General features: G+C 60.2%; 3 protein-coding genes across 7 annotated transcripts; all 3 read right to left on the minus strand.

Annotated features, from left to right (window-relative positions):
- Positions 1-88: 88 nt before the first annotated feature.
- Positions 89-7,920, minus strand: DDR2 (discoidin domain receptor tyrosine kinase 2). Of its 3 annotated transcripts, XM_038182716.2 has the most exons (17): positions 7,765-7,920; positions 5,595-5,689; positions 4,824-4,926; positions 4,451-4,682; positions 4,224-4,371; positions 3,995-4,100; positions 3,646-3,829; positions 3,321-3,564; positions 3,131-3,193; positions 2,842-2,972; positions 2,469-2,679; positions 2,121-2,389; positions 1,851-1,987; positions 1,533-1,724; positions 1,201-1,435; positions 927-1,076; positions 89-768 (listed from the first exon to the last, which is right to left on the minus strand). In XM_038182716.2, the coding sequence occupies exons 2-17, from the start codon at positions 5,677-5,679 to the stop codon at positions 631-633; spliced, it is 2,628 nt and encodes an 875-aa protein (XP_038038644.2). In that variant the 5' UTR covers positions 5,680-5,689; positions 7,765-7,920; the 3' UTR covers positions 89-630. The 3 variants fall into 3 exon arrangements, with proteins under 3 accessions (XP_038038644.2, XP_038038643.2, XP_038038642.2); XM_038182715.2 differs by lacking the exon at positions 7,765-7,920 and having other exon boundaries at positions 2,121-2,344; XM_038182714.2 differs by lacking the exon at positions 7,765-7,920 and having other exon boundaries at positions 2,121-2,368.
- Positions 7,921-9,900: 1,980 nt separating this feature from the next.
- On the minus strand, positions 9,901-15,130 carry UAP1 (UDP-N-acetylglucosamine pyrophosphorylase 1). Of its 3 annotated transcripts, none has more exons than XM_072042190.1 (10): positions 14,826-15,130; positions 14,535-14,739; positions 14,238-14,413; positions 13,753-13,925; positions 12,850-13,043; positions 12,597-12,740; positions 12,294-12,482; positions 11,840-11,854; positions 10,517-10,583; positions 9,901-10,429 (listed from the first exon to the last, which is right to left on the minus strand). In XM_072042190.1, exons 1-10 carry the CDS (start codon positions 15,109-15,111, stop codon positions 10,337-10,339), a joined length of 1,542 nt encoding a protein of 513 aa, XP_071898291.1. In that variant the 5' UTR covers positions 15,112-15,130; the 3' UTR covers positions 9,901-10,336. The 3 variants fall into 3 exon arrangements, with proteins under 3 accessions (XP_071898291.1, XP_038038645.2, XP_071898292.1); XM_038182717.2 differs by having other exon boundaries at positions 11,807-11,854; positions 14,826-15,129; XM_072042191.1 differs by lacking the exon at positions 11,840-11,854 and having other exon boundaries at positions 14,826-15,129.
- A 632-nt stretch (positions 15,131-15,762) lies between these two features.
- On the minus strand, positions 15,763-27,604 carry UHMK1 (U2AF homology motif kinase 1). The gene is made up of 8 exons (XM_027462867.3): positions 27,148-27,604; positions 26,636-26,928; positions 23,661-23,852; positions 23,181-23,275; positions 22,544-22,620; positions 19,496-19,594; positions 18,720-18,808; positions 15,763-18,361 (listed from the first exon to the last, which is right to left on the minus strand). Exons 1-8 carry the CDS (start codon positions 27,449-27,451, stop codon positions 18,215-18,217), a joined length of 1,296 nt encoding a protein of 431 aa, XP_027318668.3. The 5' UTR covers positions 27,452-27,604; the 3' UTR covers positions 15,763-18,214.
- Between the last annotated feature and the right edge of the window lie 199 nt (positions 27,605-27,803).

A 27,803-nucleotide genomic window follows, 5' to 3' on the forward strand; every position in this document is an offset into this window, starting at 1 on the left:
TCCCTGCGCCCCCCGCGGGCACCCCAAAGCCCCCCTGCTGCCCCCCGAGGGTCTGTCCCCCCCCAAAAAAGGACACCACGAGGCCGGGTGATGGAGCGAGGGGCTCTTAGTGGGGTGGCCCCCGCCGGGAGGGGCTCCCCCAGAACACAGCGAGCGGGGCCCCGCGGGGCCGCAGCGACGCGGACAGGGCCGGCGAAGCACGAGGGTCCGCGTGGGGTGTGCGGCCGGGGGGCCCGACGGGGGTCCCCATAGGGCACAGGGGGCTCAGGCGACCCCATAAGCCGCGGTCAGGGCCACAGGGGGCCCTACTGTCCGTAATTCTGTCCGTCTGTCCATCAGTCCGTCTGCGGGCCGGCAGCAGAGGCTGGATGCCATGCGGGAACAAGCACGTCCCAAAAATCCCCCAAAAGCTCCAGTTCGCCGCCCCATAACCACGCGGCTCCTGGTGTCCACTCCGTCCCCGTCCCGCTGCCACCAGGAGCAGGGCTCAATAAATAACCTCCAGTCAGCCCGGGGCAGCGGGGGAGCTGCGGGGCCGTGCCGTCCCCGTCCTCTTTGGGGTTTGTCCTCCTAGGCTGTGCAGCGAGAACCTAAACCAGGGGGGGTCCCGTGGGGCCGGGCACAACGGGGTCACTCGTCGCCGGCTGGCTCGTGGAGCAGGCGGTGGATGTCCTGGAAGGAGGGACGGTCCTTAGTGTCCCGCCGCCAGCAGCTCAGCATCAGCTTATAGACAGAGTCCGGGCACAGCGCGGGCTGCGGGAGGTAGGTCTGGAAAAGGAGAGCACAGGGGGATGGGGGTTAGGGCCACGGAAATCCCATGGGGCGGCACCGAGCGGGTCCTGGGGGGGGGAAAAAACCCTCCCAAACTCTCCCATCCCATCCCGTCCCATCCCATCCCATCCCATCCCGTCCCATCCCGTGCCCACCTGCCGGCCCTGGTCGCGGAAGAACTCCCCGGTGTTCTCGATGACCTGCTCGTCGGACAGCTGCGAGTAGGGCTGCTCGCGGCACAGCGTGAAGGTCTCCCACAGCGTCACCCCAAACGCCCACACGTCACTCGCCGTGGTGAACTTACCCTGGGTAGAGTGAGCACATCAGGGTCAGGGTGGGCAGCGCCATACCCTGAATACCCCAGGCTCCTCAAACCACCTCTGTAGGGTCAGAGCGTGGCCCCATACACCATGGTCCCCCCCCGCCTACCAGCAGGATGCTCTCCCAGGACATCCAGCGGATGGGCAGCACGGCGCGGCCCTGGATGCGGTAGTAGTCCCCGCTGTAGAGGTTCCTGCTCATGCCGAAGTCGGCGATCTTGATGGTGTAGCGCTTCCCCACCAGGCAGTTGCGGGTGGCCAGGTCGCGGTGCACGAAGTTGAGGGAGGAGAGGTACTTCATGCCCGAGGCGATCTGGCTGGCCATGAAGCGCAGGTCGCGGTAGCTGGGGACACGGCGGGGCACTGAGGCGCCGGGACGGAGCGGGGCCAAGGCCCTGATGCCGTCCCCAAATCCCCCCTCCCCGTCCCCCCTGGGGCTACCTGACGGTGGGCGTCTGGGCGTCCGGGGGGCTGTGCGCCTCGTGGCGGGCCAGGAACTGGTTGAGGTCGCCGTTCTCCATGTACTCGGTGATCATGCAGAGCGGGTCGTCCGCGATGCAGACGGCCAGCAGGCGGATGATGTTGGGGTCCTTGAGCCGCGCCATGATCTTGATCTCCTTCAGGAAGTCGTTCCTTGCGGGGACAGAGAGCGGGGGTCAGGCGGACACGGGGCTGATCCTTTTTGGGGTGTGCGCAGGGGCTCGGGGAGCAGTTTAGGACCAGCAAGGACCAAAGCCCCGTGGGGAGGGGGGCCGGTACCTGGCGTTCTTGTTGGCGTCCGCCCGCAGCATCTTCACAGCCACCAGCACGGGGCGGTTGGAGCCGGCCTCCAGGCCCTGCAGGGCCAAGTCCTTGTCCGTGAACTTCTCCATGCCCTCCACTTCGCACAGGTGGACCTGCGGGGGCAGACGTCACCGCCACCTCCCGCGCTCCCCCCTCCCTCCAGGCCCCGTTTTGGGGCGAAGGCAGCGAGCAGGAGCTCCCTGCACCTCCCACCCCAACCCCATCGGGGCCCCGCTCCCCCCTCACCTCCCCAAACTGGCCCTCCCCCAGCTTCTCCTTGAAGGTCAGCAGCTTCCTGGGGAACTCCTCCACGGCCACGTCCTTGCCGGAGAGCAGGTCCATGGTGAGGGCCGGCACCGAGTAGGTGTTGCCTCCCGTGACGCCCTGCAGGTTCACGATGTCGGCCTCGGCGTAGTGGGGGACGCCCTCGGGGACGGCGGCCGGGGACGGCTTCACGAGGCCGCTGCAGCCTGGGGGAGACAGCGGGGCCAGCCCTGCCACGGTGTCCTTCAGAGCTGCAGCACCACGAGGACGGGCTTCAAGCACCAGCTTCGTGGTGTGCCCTCCCCCCGGGAGGATTTCCCCACTCCTCACCCGTGTCCTCCTCCCCCGGCGTGAATTCGGGCAGCTTGCGGATCAGGCGCGAGGGCTCCTGGTAGTCCGGCCCCAGCGGGAAGATGCGGTCGTAGGTGGAGTTGGACTCGTGCTCGCTGGACGAGGAGGAGCGGTTGTGGTTGAACATGCTGGATTCGCTGGGCAGCGAGAGGCTGACGGTCATTTCGTCGTCCAGCATCCTCCGAGATGCCTGCGAGAGGGGGACGAGGGAGGGGACGGCTCGGAAAAGGCCACCAGGGCTCAGCGTGGCCCCGGTGGGTCACCTTGCCCCTACAGGGACGAGTTTGGCGCAGACACCTCGGATGGCTGGGGGCTGCGGTGGGAGCCCACCAGCCGCCCCGCACGCGCCCACCTTCTCCAGCATCTTCTGCCAGAACTGCCGCCAGAGGATGATGACAATGATGGCCAGCAGGATGAAGATGATGGCCACCAGGCAGCCGATCAGGATGCGCGTGTTGCTGTCGTCCACCTTCAGCGTGGGGTCTGGCAGGAGGGGACAGCGAGAACAGGTCGTGCTGGGCCGAGGGGACAGCCCCCGCCCCCCCCTTTTCTCCCCTTTTGGAGCCCCCTGAGCATCTCCCCACGGGGAGGTGACCCCAAGCCCTGCCCGGCTCAGGGTGAGCGGCTTTCCGTTGCCTTACCATACGTGGTGGGGGCCATGGGCATCTCCGGGGGGGCCACCGAGTTGTTGTACATGGCTGCATCTGCCAAGGGAAAAGAAGAGCCCGTTGAGGTGGGGGCACGGGCACCCCCAGCCCCATTTCCCCTCCGAATGCCCCACGCAGGAGGGATCCCGGGGCTGGCAGCAGGGGGCTGTCAGCGTGCCGGTACCTGACTGGAAGGTGATCTCGCTGAACATCATCCAGGTGTCGGCGAAGTAGTACTGGCACTTGATGGCGCTGGCCATGCGGTGCAGCAGGGGCACGGTGACGAAGCGGGCGCTGGGGTTGACGTCGTCCAGCACCAGCACCGAGGAGACGGCGTTGGGCTCCCACTCGCCGGCGTCGGAGCGGAAATAGCACTGCACCTCCTTGAAGATCTTCACCCCTTTGGCGAACATGTTGTTGCAGTGCACCTGTGGGGCAGCCCGTGAGCGCAGCCTGCCACGGGACGGGGACGGGGACGGGGCTGGGGGGGGGACGCGGGGCGCACAGACCTTCATGGTGGTGAAGTTCCTGATGCGGTCGAACTCGAAGGTGATCTCCACGTAGCCGCCGGCCGTGCTCTCGTTGCGCCAGCCCACGTAGTCGTAGCCCGGCCAGACGTGGTACTCGTGGGTCTGCGTGAAGTCGTCCAGCCCCGACACGCCGTCCGTCAGCTGGCCGAGCCCCTCCGTCATGCTGCCACAGGCGGGGAATTTGGGGAGCTCTCGTGAGCACCGGGAGCCTGATGGTGCCCAGCTCATGAGAGCAGCAGCCTGGGCACCTGACGGCTCCTCAGAGCCCCTGGAAGCAGAGGGACCCCATATCCTTGCAGCTTTGGCTGCACAAGACCCCGCTCCTCACCTGTACCCGAAGGCCCCGTCGTACACGGAGTCGTTCAGGTAGATGACGGTGCCGCCGGGGAGGACGAGCTGCTGCCCAGCCGGCGCGTTGTAGGACACCAGCCCGTCTGCGGGGAAGGGAGCGTGAGCTGCTCTGCCCCAGGACCCTGCGCAGCCCCGATGGGACGGACGGACAGACAGACAGACAGATGGACAGAAGGGAGATGAGCACCCCGGCACCCAGCACGCACCAAGCCAGACGCAGCCGTAGAGCTCCACGCGCAGGCAGACGTTCATGGAGTGGTCGGTGACGGGGATGAAGCGGACGAAGCGCGCGATGAGCGGCGGCTCCAGGTCCTTGAGGACGATGTCGTAGGGGTTGGTGTTGCCATCCAGGACCTGGGGAGACACAACGGCGGTGGGCACGGCCCCAGCGCCCCGCGGGGACGCCGAGGGATGCGCTCGGCTGCCTCCCCACCTGCTTCCCGTGCCGGTTCCTCCAGGAGATCCAGCGGGTGCCGTCCCGGCTGTAGTTGATCTTGTACATGGGGGCAAACTCGTTGCCGTGGCCCCCGGCGTGGCGGCCCTGGGTGCCCACCAGCGTGATGAAGTGCAGGGCGCGCAGGTCGATCTGCAGGAACTCCTTCAGGTCGTCGGGCTCCACCGGGATCTCGGGGCACCAGGCACCGTCACCGTCCTCCGAGTCCAGCCTGCGAGCACCACGGGGAGGGTGGAGAGATGGTTTGCAGGTGGGAAAAGCTGTCCCCGTGCCCCCTAGCTGAGCCTGTCCCATCTCAGCACCCCCAAGGGTCCCCCCCGAGGGTCTCCCATTGCCGATGCCCCGCACTCACCGTCCGTACTTGGCGGCCGTGGACTCGGACCACTGGCTGGAGGCGGAGATGTCCTCGTCGGGGATGTGCCCCCCCGACATTCCCAGGGGGTACCGGCACACCGCTGCGAGGAGAGCGGGGTGCTGAGCGGGGTGCTGAGTGGGGTGCCCCCTCGCTCCCCATCTAGGTCACCTTTCCGCACCGTGACCGCCTCGTGCAGCTGCAGGGGGGGCAGCATGCTCCATCCCCCCGGCTTGAGGAGGAGGGACAAAGGGTGAGGGGATGTCTCCGACACCTGCCTGGCGCTGGTGGGAGAGCCGCTGGGCACCAGAGGGCTCAATCCCGAGCCCCAAATCCCACCCGCAGCTGCCTGTCCTCAGCCGTGCCACCTCCCTGCTCCCCACCCATCCCTGGTAGCAGGGGATGAAACCTGCTGGCCCCTCGGGGAGTGGAAAAGTACCCGGAGCGGCGGGTGGGCTGCGCCCCCTGCTCGGCACCGCATCCCCACGGGTTATTTTTTCGCGCCTGGCTGCCAGGAGAGCTGCTGAAAAGCCGGCTTGTTTGGCCGTGTTTACCCTCTCCCCGCCAGCTCTGGCCCCACAAAGCTCCCTCCGCAAACCGCCCCGAGGAAACCGTGCGGGGCCGCAGTGACACCGAGCACCCACGGCTCGGGCACAGCCTGCGGTGCGCCTGACACCACTCTCATCCCGTTCCCAAGCTGCAAACCCGGCTGGAGGTGAGGCCAGCCCTGCCTCGGCCCCAGCACCAAGCTGCTGCCGGGCTCTCACTTACCCGGGTTGACCTGGGCTCGTGCAGCCTGCAGGACGCAGAGCAGTGGCACCAGAAGCACCAGCAGGCACATGGGGAGGGCTGGCATGTCGGCGGCCCTGCGGAGACACGGCCAGGGGGGGTCACACCACTGCTGCCAACCCCCCGAGCCTCTGTGATGCTATTCAGCCCCCCCGTTCCCATCCCCTGCTGCCAAAAGGGCCACGGGCAGCACACGGAGCCTCCAAAAGCCCCCCTCGGGGTCAGCACCGTCCCGCATGGATGGGCAGACCCGCCAGGGGTGGTTGGAAAGCAGCACGTTGCACAAGCTCGGCCCGTGGCAGCGCTATCACGTTGCGCAGCGCGCTTTCCTTGCCTTCTGGCTGCGGAGACGTAATAGCAGGTAATTGCCCGAGATTGATGCCGTGTTTGTTTTGATGGTTCTCCGCTCCCGTGCCAACCTCGGTGTCACCAGAGGGGTGAGAGCCAGCCGCGGGCCGGCGGGAGCTGCCCAGGAGGAGGTGAGCACAGCTAGAGAGGAGCAGGCGGTGGGCACGGGGCACCCCCTGACGCTGTTCCCTGCTGCTTTTTTTCCTGCTCCCAGCCCCAAAAGCCTAGGCTGCAGCCCATGTTGCCAGCCAGCTGGGTCGCAAACGGGAATTTCACCTACAGAGCTCGGGGCTGGTGAGCAGCGCGCGAGGCTCCGCTGCTCACTGACGGATCCAATCTCTCCGGCCCCAAAATCTCAATTTCCTCCCGCATTCCAGCGCATATCCGCAGACATTTTTTCCCACTATTCTTTCAGGCTGAGTAAACTCTTTAGGCATCAGGGTAGCAGATGCTGCCACCTCCCCGAGGGAAGGGGCTCAGGTTTGGGCTCACGGAGGGGCGTCTGCTCCTGCTGGAGCGCTCGCGGCCGGGCTGGAGGCAGCGGGAAGGCGGCGCCGGGCGAAGGCGCGCATGGTCCGAGCAGCCCAGCGCTGCTGGCAGGACGGCTGGAAAGCGGTTTTGTTCCGCCAGCCCTGACAAAAAGGCTGGCTCTGCAATGGTTCGCCCGAAAAGGTTCACCCGAAAAGTTTTCCGAGTGCTGGAAATTGTTACTGCACGGCGTTCGGGGAGATCCTCCCTCAGGCTTCCCTGTTCCGCTTCCGTTTTTGTTTGTTTGTTTTGCCTTTTATTTTCCTTCCTTTCTTGTTCTACCGAAATTAGCAGGGAAAATTAAGGTGGGGAATGAATAAATAAACAAAACCCATGCTTGTTCAGAAACAAGCCCGTGGGTGCCCTAAAGCACACCCCGCTGCCGGGAAGGACGCTGGCGTGGGGCGAGCAGACGACTGGGGTGTGCCAAGGCCCGAGGCGGGCCGTGTTTTGGGTAGGGGGCCTGGCACTACAGCCCCCGGCGTGCCGTGCCACCAGCGCAGCCACTGCGGGAGCAGAGAGCAGCATGCCGGGACACGTAGTCCCCCTCCTCCCCCAAAATGCCATTTTGGAGCTCGGCTGCCTTGGATGCAGCCCCATTTTCTGGAGCTGCGAGCCTCTCCCCAGCCAGGGGCTCATCGCGGTGGCGCAGCGCGCGAGGAGCACCCGGTGTGTCCCCAGGGCCACCAGCCACCCCGGGGGGATGCCAAGAGCACAGCCGGGTGGTGGCAGGGCTGGGGACGTGGCCCCGTGGGCGCTGCACCCAGCACGGGCCCCCCGGCAGCCGGGGCCCTCCTCCCGCTGCGTGCCACGCCGCACGGCATCGCCCCGCCACGGCCACACGGCACGGGAAGCCACCAGCAGGTCCCCAGCGCCGGGATGGGGACAATTCGTGCCATGTCCCCGCCCTATAGTGAGCCCGTGCCCAGCTCGGGGACCAGAGGGACAGCAGGGCCACCGTGGCCGGCCAGCACCGCCACCGGCTGTGCCAGCACACGCAGGAGGGAGAGGAGGAGACACCAGGAAACACTGGCCAGGCGCAGGGCGAGGGGCGAAACGTTGGCAGAAGGGGAAAAACGGAGAGAAAAGGCCAAGCGCCGGCAGCCCAAGCAGGGATGCTGCCCCACGCGGAGCCACTGCTGCCCCATCCCCTCCTGGCCCCACAGAGGGACCCGATCCAGCTTTGGGGTCCTGGGCAGAGCAGGGCAGACCCTACATCCCCCCAAAACCCCAGGACGGGGCGGCAAGGCCTCCCCAGGGACCCCAAGAGACTCACCGGAGCGGGGAGGCGGTGGTGGGCGGGCGGGCTCCTCGCTCCTCGCCCGGGCTGGGGGAGCCAGGCGAGGAGCGAACTTCCCCGGGCTGATGCAAGATGCCTCTGCGAGCGCGCTCGCATTCTGCGGATTCCTGGGAGCCGGCCAGAAATCCCACAATCCTACATCTTGCACATTTGGTTTCAATTAGGGAGCAGAGAGGGGGGGAGCCAGTCACCAATCCAGGCTGGCTTTTCGGCGGAGGTTATTTTCCTCGACCCGAGGGAATGTGCGCAAAGCTATAATTTACAGCAAAACCCATTCATAGCGCGAGAGAAAATATATAAAAAAAAAAAGAGACCTGTGGCCGGTGAGAGAGCTTAAAGCAATAGGCAGCGTTTTTCTTTCCACGCTCAACCCTGAGGCAGCAGGACGGAGTGCCCCGACCCTCCTCCTGTGCCACGCAGATGAGGGGCTCCCCAAAATGTGGGTGATGGAGGAGCCTCCACGACCCCCCCAGTCCCCTCTCTGGGTGCCAACCCGCTCAGGGCCCCCCGATTGCTCTGCAGAGCTCCTGTGCTCGGCAGTGCCGCGGCCGAGCCCCCTGCCCCATGTGGGGAGCGGGAGCAGCCCGGGGGCTCCCCAGGCCACATGCTGAAATTTGGGTTTTCATCACACCGCCTCCAGGCAGCGATTCGGCACCGCGGCCACCGACCGCGCGACGCAGCACAGAGGAAACAGGAATAATGGGTTCGAATCATTTTTTGTGCAGTAGTTTAAAAATTAGTAGTATTTCTAACTGTTTTTTGCTGGATTTTGTGCCTGCGTCCGTGCTGGCAGCCAGGCTGGGGGTGCTGGTACCTGCAGCCCCCTCCCCGCAGGGCGCACGTGGCCGGGAGCCGCGCTCCCACACCAGCCCCTCCCCGAGCAGCGGCCCCAAAAACTCTCCCACCCTGCCGGGCACCCCGAGCTGGACCCGGCGCCCGCCCCAGTGCCGCCGCCTCGCTCCAAAACCCCAACCCAGCCCTCGCTGCCAAACTGCCGGCCCAGCTGGGCTGCAGACAAACAAATTCTGAGTCAGCTGCGCTGGAAGCCATCGGCTGCCCGGCAGGGTGCTGGTGGGGCGCTGGGGACCCTCGGCCCGGGCAGGCGGGCACCCCAAATCCCTCGGGGTGGGCAGGAGCACAGTGCCTGCCGTAGGGCTGCGCCACCCCACAGCCCCAGGGGGTCACCCCACTGCGGGATGCCCCCCGAATCCCCTACGTGCACGGCGGCACAGCCGCCAGCCCGCCCCGCTCGCCCGCTGCCACCTGGAATTAGCGCTGAAATAACTTGGCAGCGGGCTCTGTCCCAGGACCCGGTGCAGAGGTGTCGGTGTGCAAACACAGCCCGGCGGCCAAGGCAAACACCGCCTCCTCCCCGGCCCTCCTCAGCACCCGGGGAGCCAGCGGAGCCCCCCCTGCACCCTGCAGACCCCTGCTGCTGCTGCTCGGGGCCATCTGCGTCCCCCCGGGTGCTGTGCCCTGCGCCCCATCCTGCTTTGGGGGCTCCATTCCCTGTGGTGGCCGCTCCCCGGGCCAGCAGAGCTGTGCGTGGGGACACAGGGCGGGGGGATGCAGACCACCCGCAGCACTCTGCGCCAGCCCCTGGCCCCTGTCCCACCCCATTTCCCCCGGGACCAGCGGCCACCAGCCCGCCCCAGCAGCAGCCAAGACCCCCCACACGGCCCTGTCTGAGCCCAGGGCTGCCCAACCTCAGCACCCAGGGGACTCGGTGACATCCGTGGTGGAGATCTGTGCCCCGAGGCACGGGGACACCACGCAGGAGCTGAAGCGTCCTCCCACAAAGCCACAGGATGCTGCCAGAGGGCACGGTGCCGGGCTGGCTTTGTCCTGCGCTGTGATGGAGCTGTGCACCTGCCTGTTCCTACCTGCCCGAGGCTTGCAGCCATTCCCAGGAACTCCCGAGGAAAGCACAGCCCCGTTTTCCCAAGAAACACTAAAAAGAAGCGCTTTGTGCCAGGGGAACCTGCCCACGACTCCTCCCCGGGCTGCCCTCCCCACCGTGCTGGGAGCTCAGCACGGAGAGGTCGGGCTCCGCTCCACGAGCAGCCCCCCTGCGGAAAGCCCCGGGCACAAAGCACCACCAGGTGACAGACGGGAGGGACTCAGGGGTTTAATCAGGCAATTCCAGTTGTGCAACATACAAAGGATGAGCTAAAGGGAGGACACGGGCAATGACGAGAACCCTATTAAAAAAAATAGCCATGTAGATTCGAGAAAAATAAAAATTCAAAGATCACCCCCAGCCCCGTACCATAAAAATCCTCTGCATGTACAATGACTGTTCCTATATACACGTTTAAAAATAAATGCCCACAGCCTCAAGTGCAAAGAGCAGCACCGCAGCTGTGCTTCGTGGCAGGGGAAATCCATAAAGTGTTTGGTTTTTAAATTAAAATATAAATAGAAGCATACAGCGTGCCAGGAACCGAGCGGGCTGCGTCCTCCTCTGCGGGAGCTCAGAGGGAGCAGGACCAACGCTGGCAGCCCCAGCCAAAAACCTTCATGTGTCCAGGGGACGGGGTGCCTGCCGCTACATCCCGTTCTTCACCAGCTCGTGGATCCCGTCCTCGTCGATGATGAGAGGTGCTCGGAACTCGCGGCCCTTCACGTACTTCTCCAGGCCCTGGCGGGGTGTGGGAAGCAGCTCGTTAGGACGCTTAACGAAGGCGGGCGTGCTCCAAGTGCTTAGGGTCGGAGCCCAGCCCCTTACCTCTCCGCCGTAGGAGATGAGGGGAGAGATCTCACACTGGATGGGCAGGTCGCTGGCGTCCTTCAGGCTGCGGAGAGAAACCCCCCCAGCATCAGCGCCTGCCCGCCGGGAGCCCCGCGGGCTGAGCCAGGCGGTGCCGCTCCCCGGGTTAGTCAAGCCTCGCGTGCCGTGCCCTCCAGGAAGGTGCGAGCTAAGGTTTAGGTACCAGCAGCAGCTGAAAGGGAAGAGAGCTCGAGGTGCAGTTTCCCGGAGGATCTAACATCTACCTGCGGCCCCAGAGCGCAGCCCCGCTGTACCCGGTGCCACAAGCGAGCCGCTCACCCCTCCTCCTGCTGGCTTCTCCTTGCAGGCTGACTGGGTTCGAGCTCATTTAGGAGCTGCATCCTTTATCCTGCATCCTAACCAGCATAAACCTGAGAGCGCTTGGAGTTCTGAGTTACAAACCAGGAACATCTCCACCCCAAAGCAGCAGGAGGTGCGGCTGCTGGGGAAGGGCACGAAGGTGACAAGCTCGCTGCCCGTCCACTCTCACTTATCCCAGGAGCACACGCTAAGCTGAAGCCCCAGGTGTTCCCTGCGCCTGCTGTCCCAGAGACTGTTTTAACACTTCTTAACGCTTTCCAGTCTCTTCCCATAAATTTCCAGGTCCTCATTAGCCAGGGGCTTTCACCAATTTCGCAGCCTGGCTCGTCAGAGCTCACTAGCTGAAGTCACACCAACACAGCTGACCGCCCACGTTAAGATTCACATGTGCTACATCAAAGCCACGATCTGGAGGCCAGTTTGTGTTTTTAATCCCGCTCCAGGGGCCGGGCTGCCGGCTGTCTGGCAGCCACCAGGAGAGCAGCCACCTCCAGCTGCGGGACCAGCCAGGGTCGGAGCTGGCTGCGCTGCGTGACGAGCCCGGGCTGTGCTGCCTGCTGCTCCGGGAAGGAGAAAAAAAAAACTCCAGAGTGTTTCACAACAGCTCCCAGGCTGTGCTGCTGCCCACCAGCAGCAGGCTGCCTGCCCTCCTGCACCAAAACCGGGCAGCACAACTCCTTGGGGACACTGCTCCTCACGTCCTGCGGTGCTGGAGCAGCGCAAAACCCTCAGCCTCTGCAGAAAGGAGCCCCAGGCAGGAGCGGTGCCACCCATCGCCCACCTGCAGGAGCCTTCACGGTGAGACGTGCCCCGGTGCCAGCATGCGCCCCGAGCCCCCGTTAGTCCCCGGAGAGCTGCCCGGAGCCCGTTAGCCCCTGAGCGCAGCCCCGCCACCATGCACTGCAGCCCGGCTGCACGAATAGTTACTTGGCGGTGACATCGGCCGGGGGGGCGTCTGACCTTCCGTTTGGGAGGCTAGTGGGAATAAACAAGGGTTAACGAGGCTGGGATAGAGAAACGAGAGGGCAGAACGAGGCGGGGGCTGCTCTCCTCCCCCGGTGGGGTGCTGCGATCTGCTGGCTGCTGTGCCGGGCTTTGGGGAGCCACCTCCGGGCCGCACGGGCACCCCTGGCCGCAATGGAGACTGCAGGGTGCAGTTCCCAGGGCTTGAAACGAGAAGGGAAGCAGCTCCTGCGGGCCCACAGCTCCTCCTGCAGCTCACGCCCGGCTCTGCCCCACAAACCTCCCGGGACAAGGGCTCCAGCGGTGCCGGCTGCAGGAGCACGGACGGGCTGGGCACTGCCTGGTGCTTTACAGCCAGCCCAAGGGGACGGAGGAGGCTCCTCGTCCCAGCAGCTATCACCCACGGGAAGGCAGAGGGTTTTGGGGGAAAGCAGGGAGAGCAGAGGCTCACCGCGGGATGGCGGGGATGCGCGTGCCATTTTCATCCACGAAGTGTCCCCCCGCGTTGAGGACCCAGCGGTGGTGCAGGGACATGAGGGCGTGCCGGGCCGTGGTGGGGTTGTCCTTGCCGTTCTGGCTGTCCGCGTTCTTCAGGGGAGAGAACTCGTCCTCGCGCAGCACCTCGTACACCACGAACTTCCTGGGGGACACAGAAGGGTCAGGGGCACGGCTGGGAGATGTGCCCGTTCCCTTTCTCTGCCCCTCCCGGCTGTAGGGTCAGCAGCCCACCCCCCTCAGAGAGAAAAGGGCCTACTTGGAGAACTGGAAGATGTCGAAGACAAACTTCTCCATCTTGATGCCGTTGGGCTTCTCGGGCTGGACCAGCTGCCCCGTCTCCATGTCCACGTGCGGGATCTTCTTCTCGGCCACGTGGTGCTGCAGCTGCGGCTCATAAGTGCTGCGAGAAGCCGAGAGGGGAGGGGGTCACTTTGGCACGCAGCGCCCATCCCAAATCTCACAGGAAGGGGACAGGCATCAGATACGGGGCAGAGCACACGAGCCCGTACTTGACCACGTCCTTCAGGAAGGCGGTGGTGAAGTAGTGGTTGGCGATGTTGCCGGCGTTGAAGAGCAGCCGCCCGTCCGCGCCCCGCTTCTGCGCGGTGGCCAGGGAGATCTCGCTGTACTCCACCACCTGGTAGACGCCGTCCACGCGGCACACCACGCCGACCGGCTCCGTGGGGTTGGTCTTCTCCACCACCTGCCCACGGGAAAAGCCCCGACACGTCCCATATATCCAGCGGCCCCCATGGGGTCATTTTTCTAAAAGCAGGGCCAGGGAAGGGCTGAGGATGCTGCAGCCCAGCTGGTTATGGTGACAGTGGCCAGAGGGCGCGGTGGCAGGGCTGGGTGACGGCTGTCAGTCGCACCCAGAGGGTGCAGGCAGGACCTGGCAGCAGGCCCGCGTGTGGCAGGCAGAGGACGCAGGTAAATGTTGGCATTTGGCCCCCACGTGAACAGCAGAGGGCTGCCAGCTCGGCACAGCCACCCCGACGCGTTACCTGAGCCCAGTCAGGCCACCAGAGGCACGCAGGGCTCCCCTTTGTGCACATCTGGGTTTATTTCCTCCTCCTGCCACCCGGGCCAGAGGGAGGGACTGACAGCTTTCTGCCTCCCAGCTCACGCTCTGAAAGCTTCAAGGACAGCGAGCCCTGTCACCTGTTTGCCAGAGCCAAGCCCAACGCAAACACAAGCGCTCAGCCCCTTTCGCTGCCGATCGAGTAAAACTTTGGGCGTGCAACATCCTCCAGGTGGGGCACGGGGACAAGCTCGGTGCCAGGATGGCACAGACGGGGTCAGTAACACCCTGCACCTCCCGGAGCTCTTCTCTTGGATACAGGGGACTGGTGGGGAAGGGTAAAAAGGCCCAGGGAAGCCACGCGAGGAGCAGGGCAGCCCAGGAACAATACCTTGGCACCGCAGTCGGCTCCCTTCTCCAAGCAGAACCCGATGAACGCAGGGTCGGCCACCTTCACCAGGATGTTGTCCACGCAGTACACGTGGACGCTGTGCACCCCCCTGCGCTCCATGTCGGCCACGATGCCGTGCGCCCCCAGGGCCCGGTACAGGCCCCCGTTACCATCTGTGGGAGGGGAGAAGAAGGCGTTGGGGTGCGGTGACACACAGCCGTCCTGCTGAGCCATCCACACCCACCCTCCTCCTCCTCCTCCAAATCCTCCCCAAAGCCGGGAAATGCGCTCAGCATGACGAAGGATCCCCCGCCGGGCTGCACCCCACCCCGGTCCTCCCTGCCAAAACCGACACCTCCCAGCCTGCGTCATGCTGCGAGCTGCCCCCCGGGAGCCGTCAGGGCTGAGAGGAGCGGGGAGCAGGGCGAGGGGCAGCGGGACACGCGGCCCGGCTGTCCCCAAAACTCGCCCTCAGCCCCGCAGACCTGGCGCCATGGAGATCTTGCCCTTCTCCTCCAGCAGGATCTTGCCGTCGAAGCCCAGGGCGGGCAGCATGCCCTGCTGGAAGAAGACGACGTTCTCCTTCTTCAGCCCGAAGTAGCGGTGCTTCTGGAAGAACTCCTGCGTGGACTCCATGGTCCGGCCGCTCGTCATGATGTACCTGGGGGGGAAAACACCCCAAAAAAACCCTGCTGGACCTCCTCCGAGCACCCCTGGGACCCCGGGCAGGGGGGTGGGCACCCAGGGCAGGGCAAGGGGGACACCCCGGTCCATCAGCTCACCATGGGATGCAGCAGGGCTCCCCGTGCCGCTCCTCCGCCAGCTGCTGCAGCCTCCGCAGGCGCTGGGCCTGCAGGTGGAAGAGGCTCTTTCTGGAGGGCAGCCCCACGTCGCACATGCCCTTGGGGTAGGGGACGCCCAGGCGGGTGCCCTGCCCGCCGGCCAGCAGCAGGGCGCACACGCGGCCCCCCGCGATCTCCGCCAGCCCTGCGGGGACGCGAGGACACGCGTGGGGCCCGGCACCGAGCCCCCCGCCCCGCGTCCCTCCCCCCCCGTCCCTCCCCGGCTCCTACCGCGGCTCTCCCAGCCGGGCAGCAGCCCGCGGTCCCGGGAGGCGCTGCCCAGCACGTCCCGGGGCACCGGCTCCATCCTCCCGTCCGGAGCCCCCTCCGCAGCCCCGCCGCCGCCCCTCGCCCTGCGGAAGAAGCGGTTGATCTCGGCCACGTCCATGCCCCGCAGCTCGGCCGCCAGCTCCCGGCGCTCGGCGCTGCCCAGCTGCGGCCAGAAGCGCAGCACATGGCCCTGCCCGCCCGCCGCCAGCCGCGCCGCCAGCAGCGCCCCCTCCTCCTCCGCCTCCATCCCGCCGCCGCCGCCGGCCGCGCCGCGCCGCCGCCCCCCTTTTATACCCCCCCGGCCGCCGCGCCGCGGCCAATGAGGAGCGGCGGAGGCCTCGGCCGCGCGTTCTCATTGGGCCGCCGGGAGGCACCGCCCACCGCCGCCGCGCGGAGGGGCGGCCAATGAGAGCGGCCGGGGGGCGGGGCCGGCGGCGCCATGGCAACGCGCCACGTCAGCGGGCAGGCAGAGGAGGGCGGGAGGCGGCTGCGGAGGGGGGGTTCTGCTGCGCGGCCCCACAGAGGGGGGGGCTGCAAAAACCCCACAGACAGTGCCAGGACCCCCCCCAAACCCCCTCACAGCGCTCCTCGCCCCCTCTGGACCACCCCCAGAGGATATGGGAGCTGAGGAACCACGGGGAGCTCGGCTTTACCCAGCCTCTCCCTGAGCAGGAGCGAGGCCAAGGGTGGGGAGAGGTAAAAAATCAATAAACAACGATAAATAAACAACAATAAATAAACAACAATCAATAAACACCACCCCCAACCCCAAAGGAGCATTGCAGACACACAGGGAAAGGCGTCCTCCTGCGCCCCGTCCCCCCCAGGCAGCCCCCAAGCCCTCCAGGCGATGACACGCACACCCAGGGAGCCCCCCATAAGATGGCAGAAGCAGGGGTTTGTCTCGAAGCATCCTTTATTGATCACCGGGACCGAGCACACAACTGCCTGGCACAGGGGGAAGCTTTAGGAAGGCGGCTGTGCCAAGCCAGGGCTCAGCAGCACAGGTTTAACAGGGCTGGGTGGTGGGCCGAGACACCGGGGTGAGCGTCACAGCCTCCCTCTGCCAAGCTGAAGGCAGAGGGTGAGGGATAAATCCTTCTGCTCCGAGGAGTTCCTAAACTTCCCTGTTCCACGCTCCCACAGCTTGCAGGGAGAATCCTGGACCCAGTGACGGGACAGGGATCAGCAGCCTCACCTCTAGCCAGGAGGGCCAAAAAAAATAAGCTCTGTGGGTTGTTTGTTGCTCCATTCAGTGCTCAGGGCTGGTCAGCGAGCATCCAGAGAGCAAACACGGTGGCAGGAGTTTGCATCTTGCAGATGTACCCAGTTCCTACTGAAACAGCTGAACAAAACCCCAGCCAAATCCTGGGAGAGCAACTTCACCGTGCTGCAGCTCCTCTCCAGGGATTAATCCCGGCACGGCTCTCGTCTTCAGCTGAGCATCAGCCCCGAGGCACACAACAGCCAGCTTGGTGCTGCTGACAGTGGCACTGAAGATGGATTTTGGGCCACGGCGCTCCTATCGACGGCAAAGCCTGCCAGAGACAGCACCAGCTCGGAGCTGAGGAGCTCGGTCACTGCCTGGCCACGATCAGAGCGCTGTCAGCAATCTCACCGCTGCTCTTCACGGAGAGAAACCCCTCGCCCGACTGATTGTCCGACTCCTTCCAGGTGCTAAAGGTGCTTCGCCGCAAGGACAGGTAACTGAACAGCACTGGATCACACAGCCCACCTGCGCAAAGCTGCTCGACAGCTATGTACACCGAAGCAGCATCGTCCCGGGAACAGCCTGACCAGCAAAACAGACCTCAAAACTCACTGCGGGATTTTTATTATTATTATTATTATTATTATCATTATATTTTTTTTCCTGGAAAATTCTACCATCTCAAAGGCGACAAGGGAAATTCGAAGGGATTGGTCCTTTCTGGGGAAGGCTGGCAAGGGCGACAGCAGACAGGACTCCACACCAGCAGCAGACAGGACTCCACGCCAGCACGGACACCCGTGAAATGCTACAGACGTCGGTTCTGCACGCATGCAGGCGGGGCAAAATCCAGGAGGACCACTTAAGTGCAGGATTCCAGCAAGTCCAGCCTCAGCTAGATGCGAGAAGTAAACCACGAGGACGTAAACTGCAAGGTAACTGGGGTTATTACTCCAGGGCAGGGCAGAGGCAGTTTAGGAGCTGCCCTCAAGTATTTCAGCAGGGTTCGAGATCTTCTGCCTGTGCTTTAGAGCTGCGTGAGCAGGGAGAGCGCTCGGGGGGAGCAGGGATGCTGCTCGCCCAGGTCCTTGTCCCAAAAACCCACCGTGGACACTGGGAAAGACACGAATCCGGCCAGGTAAGCCCGGTTACCGGCCCAGCCCTTTCCAAACAGGATCTCAGATTGCCTCAGGCCCTTTGTGTCACCTCTGAAGGACCAAAAGTGTCAGTGCTTCTAACCTACGACAAGTCTAACGGGTTAATGCAAAAAAAACAAACTGCACAACACGGAAAAGCCAAGCGTGGGACCTACAACAGATAAATATTTGTCATTTCTCCTAAGACTCGCAGGCAGAAGTCCTGCTGAGACACAACGAATACCGCGCGCCGCCGCACTCCTTTCCAAAAATATCACCTACAGACACTCACATACTACGGAGGATTTGGCATCAGAGCTCGGAGCCTCAGTGCTGGCGCAGGGTACAGGCTGGGAAGATGACTCCACGCGACACAGCTTTCACATCACCTCGGGCTACAAGGTGCTTCCAGGGTGTGTTGGGACCGAGGCCGGTGCTGCTCTGCTGGTGTCCATCCCCAGCCAGGCAGCTCCTGCCCACCCGGGCACCCAAATTTGGCTCCCCACGGCTCGCTCCCCAGGCCCAGCTTGTGCCAGGAGAGGCTGCGTGGCTCAGCAGATCTGATTTCACCGCCGCCTTCTGCTCTGGGGGGTGCGAAGGCTCAAAGCCAGAGCCTTTCACCCTCCCCTGAGCGAAACCGGGCGCTAAGCTGAGGTTCCAGCTCTTATTTCTAGCACTCCCGAGTGCTTGCCACGACCTGCTCTGCCTCCCAGGCCCCCACGGTCACCCTCGGCACCCGAGCGCCTGCCGGGGCAGGCAAAGCCACGCGCCTAGTGTAAACGAGCAAGCACAACACACACACACACACAAGCACACGCGTAAAGCCACCCAGGCCTCCTCTGCACATCACAAAGCAGCAGTAAAGGTTTCAAAGCCCCTCTCAGTCCTTCGCATCTCTTCGTTAGGGATGACTCAGAAGCAGGGCTAGGAAGCTCTTTTGTACATTCAACTGTAAAACACGTGAGGAAGAGGAGCGAGACAACTCTCCTGATTGTTGCTACTGCCTACAGCAAGTTTTGGTACAGATATCCTCTCTTATAGGCACTCAGTGGGTAAAACGTAGCCACAACAAACTTGCCATCAAAAATCTTTCCAGTCAGCATTTTTTGGGCAGCTTTGGAATCACCAGCATTTGCATATTCAACAAAGACCTGAAAAAGAGAGAGGAAAAGTGAAGCCTCCAGGCAGCACACCACCCGCTCCCTCCTGCCCCTGCAATTGGGGAAACAGCTCCTGAAGCAAGTTTTTCCCCTTTATCCTTGGTTGAGTCCAGAGCAGTGGAGCTAAAAAGGAAGAAGATGCATCTCTGAACTGCAATTTTAACACTCGTCTGGGGCCCTCCCAGGTTAGGGAACCCTGCATAACCGGGCAGGAACCTGCGCTGTCCTTCAAGAGGCCCAGATATTTTTAGCACTGTTGTCAGCCAGGAGACTTCCAGAAGCTGAGCAGCAGCCCTGCAGCACACAGCGTCCGTGGGAATCGCACGGCCTCTCCCCTCCCTTCACTTACTTGGCCTTTACCAGGATTCTCCTTTGGAATAAGCAAGGAAACCACCGGTCCGTATTTCTGACACTCCTCTCTGATGTCTTCCAGGATATCTGAGAAAGAAAAGAGCCGGTTGCCTTTCACGTTGCAAACTAGGGTTTGCTAAGAAGCAAAAAAAAGGCCAGATTAACACCTCAAGACCTTTCAGTCAACACAGCCTTTTCCTCTCGATTTAAAATAATCAGGGAATATCACCGCAGAGGCTGACACTGCTGAGCAGCCACGTAACAGGACAGTGTCTGACCAGGGACACATCTGCAGGCCGTGAATCCCTGACACCAGGCCTCGGGAGCACACACACAGTGAGTCCTTCCTGCTCACAAAGCCTTCCAGTAGCCAAAACGTTCAGGATTTGTGACTTTTGTAGACCAGCAAACTTCTGAGGATCCTGTTCCTGGGCTCCACAGAGCCCTGTACATGTTCAGCAGCAGCTCAGAGCCACAAACACATCACAAGCTCTGTGAGCATTTAACCAGAGAGGAAAATTAAAATCAATCTTCTTCAACATTTGAGATCCTTCAGGAACTCACTACAAGCTCTGCTCTTTGGCTCAATCTTTCAGCCTTAGCCTGTTCCCTGTTAGTGCAGCTGACCCTCTAGGTATCAGAACTCAGCTGAGAAGCCCTTTGGCTACTGCTCTTGTGTCTATTATTTGCTCTTCTGCTTGCTCTCTCACCCCAAAATCCACACAAAGCAGTGAGATGACCTTGCTACACGTGACTGGCACAGCACACACCAACCTTCATATTCCTCTTCGCTCTGCAGAGAAGCATCGCTCAGAACGTTTAGCAGCCTCAGCACAGGCGTGGGGAGCATCACCAGATCTTCGATATGGGGAGCTGCGTGACACCCACAGTTAGAGAAAGGAAATCAAAGGAGCAAGAAAACATGAAGCTGACTCAATATACACAAGGACTGACTGCTCTTTGCAGTAGTTTAGCTCTGCTCCATCATTACCTGCATTTACAGGTAATGCATTTTCCCCGTTTCCAACTTATCTTTGCCTGCGTGCTAACAGGCTCTCCCAAAGGATTCAGTGTACTCTGCAATTATACCGAGGCTAGCACCTGAAATTGCTTTTAAAATTACAAAGCTAGGAGCAATTAAGACTAGAATTATGTCTGCCTAGCTCACATTTAGAATTTGATGTGACCTCAAGGGCTGTGGTAGTTGAGCAAACTATCTTTTATACACGGCGATGCAAGAAGATGAAAGAACCACTGTGTAACTTGCTCCTCCTGTTACCGGTTCCAGCCAAGCTGGAAAGGGGCCAGAGAGCTTCTGTAACTTCAGTTCTTGGGACCTGAGCCTCAGCTGACTCTAGGTTATACTTGGGTTCTTCCCTAAACACTGTGTGAAACCCCACCATCAAAAGCCAGCTGCAACATGGTGTTTTGAGAGCACCTTACAAGAGAAAAAGAAAAATATTTAGCTACTTGAGGCAGTGCTACGGACTAAGTCAGTGCCACACGAGGAAAGTGGGTGAGCACTGATCCTGTGAAAGGCTTTACAGGAGCAGAAATGAAGCCCACGGCCACAGGACCCTTGGCAATATAAGATCTGGGAGCCCAACTTGTAGTGCTTCAAGAGCAGGAACATACCTTTACTTGTACCAGCCACCTACAGCAGCTGAACACAACAGCAGGGCTCACGGGTCTCACATTTGAAAATGAAACAGGAGAGAAAAGGGAAGAAATGGCTCCAGTTCTCCAGCCTGAGCCCTCTGACTAGCTTTGCAAAGACAGCAGGTGATTACTCCCTTGGAAATACTTTTCCACGCTAAGCACACAGCGTACAAGAAGCTGACATCTTTGCCCTGCACAGGCACAGCCTTGATTTCACAGGGCAAGAGGAGATGACAGTCAAGTAACACGCAGTAAATCTTCCACCGTGTGACACAGAGGAATCCTTATGAGAAGCCTGGAGGATGAAAGGCCTTATCTAGACGATGCCCAGGCAGCACTCAGGAGCATCCCTTCAAAGAGAGGTGTCACAGGCGGCTCCCAGAGAACTGCCGTGACCATTTTTCCTTAGGGCTGTTGGCAACCCAGAGATAGCATCAGAGGAATAGGGAACTGAAACGCATTTAACCATTGCCTCAGCCTTACATGCAGCTCCTTTTACTCAAGTACATCTGTGTCTTTCTCAGAGGAGGGAGACAAACCAACCCTTACAACTCAGAACCATCTGTCTTCCTATAACTAAGTGACAAATGCACTTGCAACACCCTTCTGTCCTAGGAAAAACGTTCTGCCCAGCACCTCTGCTCCCATTCAGAGTCCCAAGTGACACCCCCTGCACTGACAACACAGCTGGCTGCAGCCTACAAGCAGCTCAGGAAAGAAGCTGAGTAACTGGAAAGTCACGTCTTGGCTGGAAACGACAAGGAAGGCCGTTCTCAGCTGTCTTTGCTCTAAACAGAATAACTGTGGCCAAGTGAAGGTAGTGACAGCTCACATTCTGACTTCCTAGGAAAGCAGCAGTGAATGCTTCTTTGTGCAGACACGCTTACGTGTAAGCTAGGCAAAGGAGAGAACCGGCAGCTAAAGAAAAATCGAAGCTGTTTTATGAACTTGTAGCACTACCCACAGAAGCACCTTCCTAGTACAAGAGGGTACAGTTAGAGGTCTGCGTGTTTGAAACAAGATGTGGAAGTACTGCCAAAACGCTGCTCCCTCTGCTCTACAGCAAAACTGGCAGGAAGGTTCAGCTCCTTCCATGGAAGGTGGCTTTGATTACAACAGCCCCAGCTTCTGAAATGCAAGAGCAGTTTTAAAACCAGGATGAGCTGATTACCTTTGCCAGTACAAAGGGATGCCAACATCTAGATGCAGCCTTGGAAGCTACGATATTTAACAGCCTTCACTGCAAGCTACACCAAGCAGCTTAGGAAAAGCAAGGCCTGAAGAGAAAAGACTAGCCCAGCAAGAAGCTGGATGCCTGAAACGTTGACTTATGCTGCAGAAACGCTGGATGCAGAGGTCTTTGCCGGTCCTCTGAGAGCCAGCAAGCTCTGAAGAATGCTGCTGTGGTGCTTTTGGAACAGAAAATGGGGAGGGATAGGAGCCTACACAGGGCAGTCCCTGCCCATCTTTTGCTGACAGTCTGCATGGGGGGCTCTGGGGGAACATGCAGTCCTGAGGGAACACCACCTTTCTCCTCAAGTGAAGAGGAAGTGCTAGATCAAACAACACCGACAACTGCCAGACCTGCCATGCGGATGTGAGGAAAGGCAGGCCCTGACGTCCTCAGTGACTTTTGTCACTGCAAACGTAGGCTCACACTCTCCTGGACAGGCCCCAAGACAGGCTGCAGCACCGTGAGAGCACACCGGGACTGCTCGGCCTGCAGCAGCAGAGGCACCCACCAGCCACTGCCCTCCTTGCTCCCATTCCCAGCTTCTGAACTGTGAAACTCTGAGCACATAAAAGCCATCAGCCTCCCATAAATTGCTCTGCACTCTTCAAATGCACCTTAACGGTCATAAGGCCAGCTAAATGCCCTGTCTATGTCTGTCCCCCCACCTAAGGTTGTCAGCACACCCTTGGGCAGTTCAATCTGAGCAGGATTTAGAGGGAGTCCACCAAGGAAACGTGGCAGCCCACACGGCCACAGGAACAGGGCAGCACTGAGAGCAAGGGCAACGTCTGACCTGGCTACCAGAGGGCTGAGAAGTGCCACAACACCAGGGAGCAGCAGCGAGGATGAAAGCAGGAGCAGTTGCACACCCCTGCTGCTCCCAGGATATGCTGCCAAAGCTGCGAGCGGGGCCCATGTGCACAGCTTACCAAAGGGAATGCTGAAGAACGGGCTGCATAAAGCCTTTTCAGCGGAGGCTCGCTTTCCTTGGTCACAATGAAGCATGCTGCAAGAGAAGAGAGATCCTTATGCTCCTGCATGTGACATTCCTGCATCCAATTCACCTTGGGCTGGCAGCCAGCACCGAGGAATAGCCTAGCTTTCGGGTGCTTATGGTACAACGAGAACAGTCAAGAGCACATCTTCCAATTCACAGCTTAAGCACACCAGAAGGATCCTCTGAGAGCATTTCAAGTACATAATACAGGAGGTTTTGCTTTGAGATGTCTTTCAGCACCGAATTATGGGAGTTGCTCATTAGAATTTCAGAACGAACACTGCATGTTCCAGCTCCACCTCTCCAGGCCACTCTGCTCCTGTCTCAGACACACATGCAGTCTCATAAAAGCCATCATACTTCAAGAAGCTCCCACATCTTGTCAAAAATGGGATTCAGAGCAGCTAATAACACAGGGCTAATGAAAGCACAGCTAATATAGCTAATGCTTGCACTCGTGACCAGCATAGTGGCAAGGACATTAAAAAAAAGTGGTAGGTGTGGGCTCCGAAGCACAAGACTTCACAGGGCACATCTTTAAGCAACACTTAGTAAATGCAGGAAGATACCTTTTGATAAGGTCTCTGAGGTGATAAGCTGGAATGGCTGAATTAACCACCCCTTCACTGGCAAAAATGCGGTCGATGATGGCAGAACTGTTTGCCTGGGAAGAGAAATAAGTGGTAATTAGGGCTGAAAGGAAATAGTAGTGCAATAGTAGCCATCATCTGTGCACACGGTTCCTCTGTCTGTGCGGCACTACAGCCAGCATAATTAACTTCCAGTTAATTGGGGAGACACAGGCTCTGAACACAGAATCCTGGAGCTGTAGGATTTCGGTACACAGGCAGTGTTCAGACACGTCAGTCCCACAGGGCAGGCAGGTCTCTAAGGCTTTGAAGCCTTAATACCCAGGACAATAGGATTATAGACACATCAAGGAAACGCTCTCTAGTTGCCAGGTGCTACCTTACAAATCCAAGGTGCACACAAGCAGCAGGAGGACTTGCCTGGCATAAACAAGGACGCCCAGAGCAGTTCTCTCTCACCTTCCATTCCTGAGATTGGACTGTATGTTTCAGTTTCATTCCTGAGAACATTTCCAGTAAAACGATTCCCAGACTCCACAGATCCACAGCAGAGGTACACTCCGTCTCGCTCTGGAGCCCTGCCTGTGCCAGGCAGTTCTGCAGTTCTGCCTCTGGAGCCCGATACCCGTCTGTTTGAATATATTTCACATCCTGCAGAAGGGCGAACAAACACAAAGAGGTTAATTTTGCAGATCCAGGCTCTCTGCTCTAACCTTAAATCAGTTTACAGGGGCAATTTCTAACGGGTCACCAAAATACCGCTGCTGGCTTGACAGACAGCACCGCGCCAGAAGGGAGTTCGTTCAGCCTGCTGTGCTGCTGTGTTGATGAAGGGGAAAAAAATAAGACTGGAAGAGAAAATATCCTCCAGCTAAACAGCAGCCACCCCACGAGCATCCGAGCTCTCTGAAGGACAGCACTGCCTGCAGGAAGAGGCTGGACGTGACAGTGGACTGGCCTGTTAACCTTGTGTGAGCACGGAGGACACCGGGAGCTTCAGGATAATAAGGGTGGTGCACCCACAGCACGCTCCCACATCAGCTGTACGAGCACAAAACGCTCAGAAGGAGCGGTGAGGATCAGTAACAGCTTCCATTACTCAAGTGCTGCTGCTGTTCTCTGGAACACAGCATCACAAGAACGAAGCAGGCATCTAACACTCAGACAAGGAAATTATCAAAGGCGCTTCCCACGCACCTCTTCCTCCTCTCCCCTCGCAGCGAGAAGTGCTGCAGCAATCAATACCTGCTCGGCTGCTGTGGCTGGCAGAGGCAAATACCCACACACTGTCTGATGAAAAGAAAACAGCAAAATCACAGAATCACACGCGGGCTGATTGGAGAGGCTACTCGGAAGGTCTCCAGTCCGACCTCCTGCTCACAGCCGATGCCAGATCAGTCAGCCGTGGGTTCGTCAAGTCCTTTGAATGCCCGGTGATAAACTGGATGCTGGATCTTTCTGATATAGGAGGGCTCGTTTCAAATGCCCTGATGTGACTCGAGGAATGACAGAAGAATATACAAGCTTACTTCCTGAAGAAGGCACAGGATTGTGAATTCTTAGCCATGGAATATACTCAAACCAAAATTAGCTGGCTCTCCAATCGGAAATAAAGACTACAAAAGACATTTTTGGGCAACAGAGCTTAAAATTGTTTCATAAACCAAAAAAAAAAAAAAAAACAGATACACAAATTGCTTAGTAGGGTACTGCCTCCAATCAGCAAAGAGCAAAACCTCGGGCATAGTGAAAGCAGCAGTTTGGCAGCCCCACCAAACAACACTGAGACACGGAAAATGCCGTGGTCAACGCCACCAGCAAAAATAGAGAGAGGGAATTTCACTCCCACTATCTGAGGTATTTTCAGAGATTTATGTGGCTGAGACCTTGCTCTGTGTACAGCCATTCCCTGTTAAACAGTAACTGCAGAAAGTTATGCAAGAACAAGCCGAGCAGAGTTGTCCCAAATGCGAGGAACACGGTCTTGACTCAGATAAGGAATTCATACATGTCCGCAGCTAGACACGGCAGGGGCGGGGAGGAGAGGCTGCCAGCCAGTACGTATTCAAAGCAGGGTCAGAAGGTTCGCCCCAACAGGCAGCGTATTTACGGGAACCAGAGAAGGAAACTCAGCCCGAAGAAGGCAGATTGGAAGAAGGTTGAAGCAAATAAAATGCACGATCAAGTATTACAAGGCAACTCCCAGAGCGAGCAGCAAAACGTAGCCCTGAAGAAAAAAAAAAATATATCTGCCTCAGACACAAGACACCAGGAGAGTGTTTTCTGCTGATAGACAGCAGCAGATTACCAGCACGGAACTGTGCTCAGCCAAGAGCGTGGGAGGACCAAAGCACAACACGGAGGAGTCGTTAAGGAGTGCACACGTTAAAATCTGATGTTGTACCAAGGAATTCAGGGACGGGTCACCCACGCAGTCCTCAGACATTGGTGGATCAGTGAGCTTTACTGTCAATACCAGGTAAAGCAGTCAAAAAAATAATAATCTGAAAACCTCTTAGACGAGAAGAGTGCAAGGAGAAGCTAGGACAGTGTGTGGAAAGAAGAGTCATAGCTCACTTACGACTTACCACCCATCACCCAGTGATTACAGGCTAATTTGCTACAGGGCTATCTGATAAAAAGCTTTACTGATACCCTCACAGAAGGTTACTCAGAGAGGGAGGGATGAAAGGAAATTCTGTCAAGCCACCAGCAGAACCTCCCCAGGCTCTCTGTAGACAGTCCCTCTGTTTTCACTGGAGGCCACAGAAGGGAACAAGAGGGGAAAGGACAAACTTACAAAACCCGTCACTACCAAAATAAACAAGTGACAGTCTGAAGAGGGAGTGAAAGCTCAGCGAACAGGAAGAGCAGAGCAGAACAGGCACAGATCTGTCCATGTCAGGACACAACAGATGCTGCCTAGCCACAATCAGGGCTTTGGTCAACCCAGTCACGTGGGAAAGAAACATCCAGACTTAAAAAGGGAAGCTGCTGAAGATAGGATGAAAGTAAAGACAGGAGCAAGGACGCCACTAGAGATAATGCAATTGACCGATGGCGAAGCCTGGATTACTACTACGTAGGATAAGGGATGATAAGAGAGATCCTACAGATCTGGCTGCTCTCGCTCCTCTGACCACATGAAAACCAGCAAACTTTCCAGGAAGCTGAATCGTTAACTCTGGAATCCACGGTGTGGGCAGCACAAGGACTGACATCAACAGCAACCAGAGACACGCGGGGAGAACGGGAACACCGGCTGCTGTTTCACGGGCCAGACCACATTTTAGCCTTCCAGGAAACCCTCAGCACCAGCTCAAGCTGCTATCCCCACCAGGTCACCTCCACTAATCCACCCGGGAGCTGAGAGCATCACAGGCCCGCGCGACGCAAGGGAGAGCAGGCTGCCCCGAGAGCAGCAGGTTCCAAACCTGATTCCCCTCTTTGAAGCTAAGTCCAAAGTCAATGAGCTTAAAGCACTCCTCCTCCGCGCTCCACAGGATGTTGCGTGGCTTGAGGTCGGCGTGCACGTAGCCTTTGTGGTGCAGGAAGGCCAGGGCCTCCAGGACATCCCGGGCGCAGTGCTGGATCATCCACATGGAGCAGCCCTGGTTGCTGGAGTGCAGCAGCAGCTCGGACACGCTGACGTCCAGCAGCTCCAGCAGCAGGCAGCGCGACGGGCCGTTGGCGGAGTAGTGGTTGGTGAACACGCCGTACAGCGTCACTGCGGAGAGACACGGCCACGGGAATATCAGGAACGGGCAAAAACACCCCAAATACTGCACCCCGCTCCTCCCCAGCACCACGGGGAGACCCTAAAACCCGCAGCAGGCGGCTCAACCTTCACGGGCTCCCTTCCCAACCCCAGCGGGGGTGCTGCCCACCTCGGGGGGCACCTCCCTGTCCCTCTTGTCCCTGCTGCCCCCCAAACCCCCCCCGTTACCGATGTTGCGGTGGCCGCGGAGGTGCTCGAGGGCGGCCCTCTCCTTGCGGAACCCGTACTCGGCGCAGTCAGCGGCGGCCGGGCGGGCAGCGGGGCGCCGAGCGGGGCCGGGCCGAGCCGGGGGGGCCACGAACTCCTTGACGGCTCCCGGGGGGGCCCGAGGGTCCCCGCAGCAGCGCACCCGGTACACGGAGGCCGAGGAGCCGCTGCCCAGCGGCGCCTGCACCTCCCACAGCCGGCCCAGCGCCTCCAGCAGCAGCGGCGGCGGCGGCGGCGGCGCCGCGCCCCACACGCAGCCCGACATGGCGCCGCCTCGCCTCGGCCTCAGCCTCGCCTCACATCGCCGCCATCGCCACCGCCGCTGCTGCTGCTGCTGCCGCTGCCGCCTCCGGCTCCCGCAGCCCGCCTCGGCCGCCGCTGCCGCCGGGCTCCGGCCGCCATCACGGCGGAAACGGGGCGGAGCGCGGCCAGGAGGTCCCTCAGCGCCGCCCTGGTTCCCTCAGTACAGCCCCAGTACCGCACAAGCACCGCCCCGCTCCCCTCAGGGCCTCTACAGTACCCCCAAGCACCGCCACGGTCCCCCCAGTACAGCCCCGGTACCCCTAAGCACCGCCCCGGGTCCCTCAGTACAGCCCCGGTCTCCCAAAGCACCCCCC

Source organism: Anas platyrhynchos, chromosome 8 (genome assembly GCF_047663525.1).
Source record: "Anas platyrhynchos isolate ZD024472 breed Pekin duck chromosome 8, IASCAAS_PekinDuck_T2T, whole genome shotgun sequence".
Classification (NCBI taxonomy): domain Eukaryota; kingdom Metazoa; phylum Chordata; class Aves; order Anseriformes; family Anatidae; genus Anas; species Anas platyrhynchos.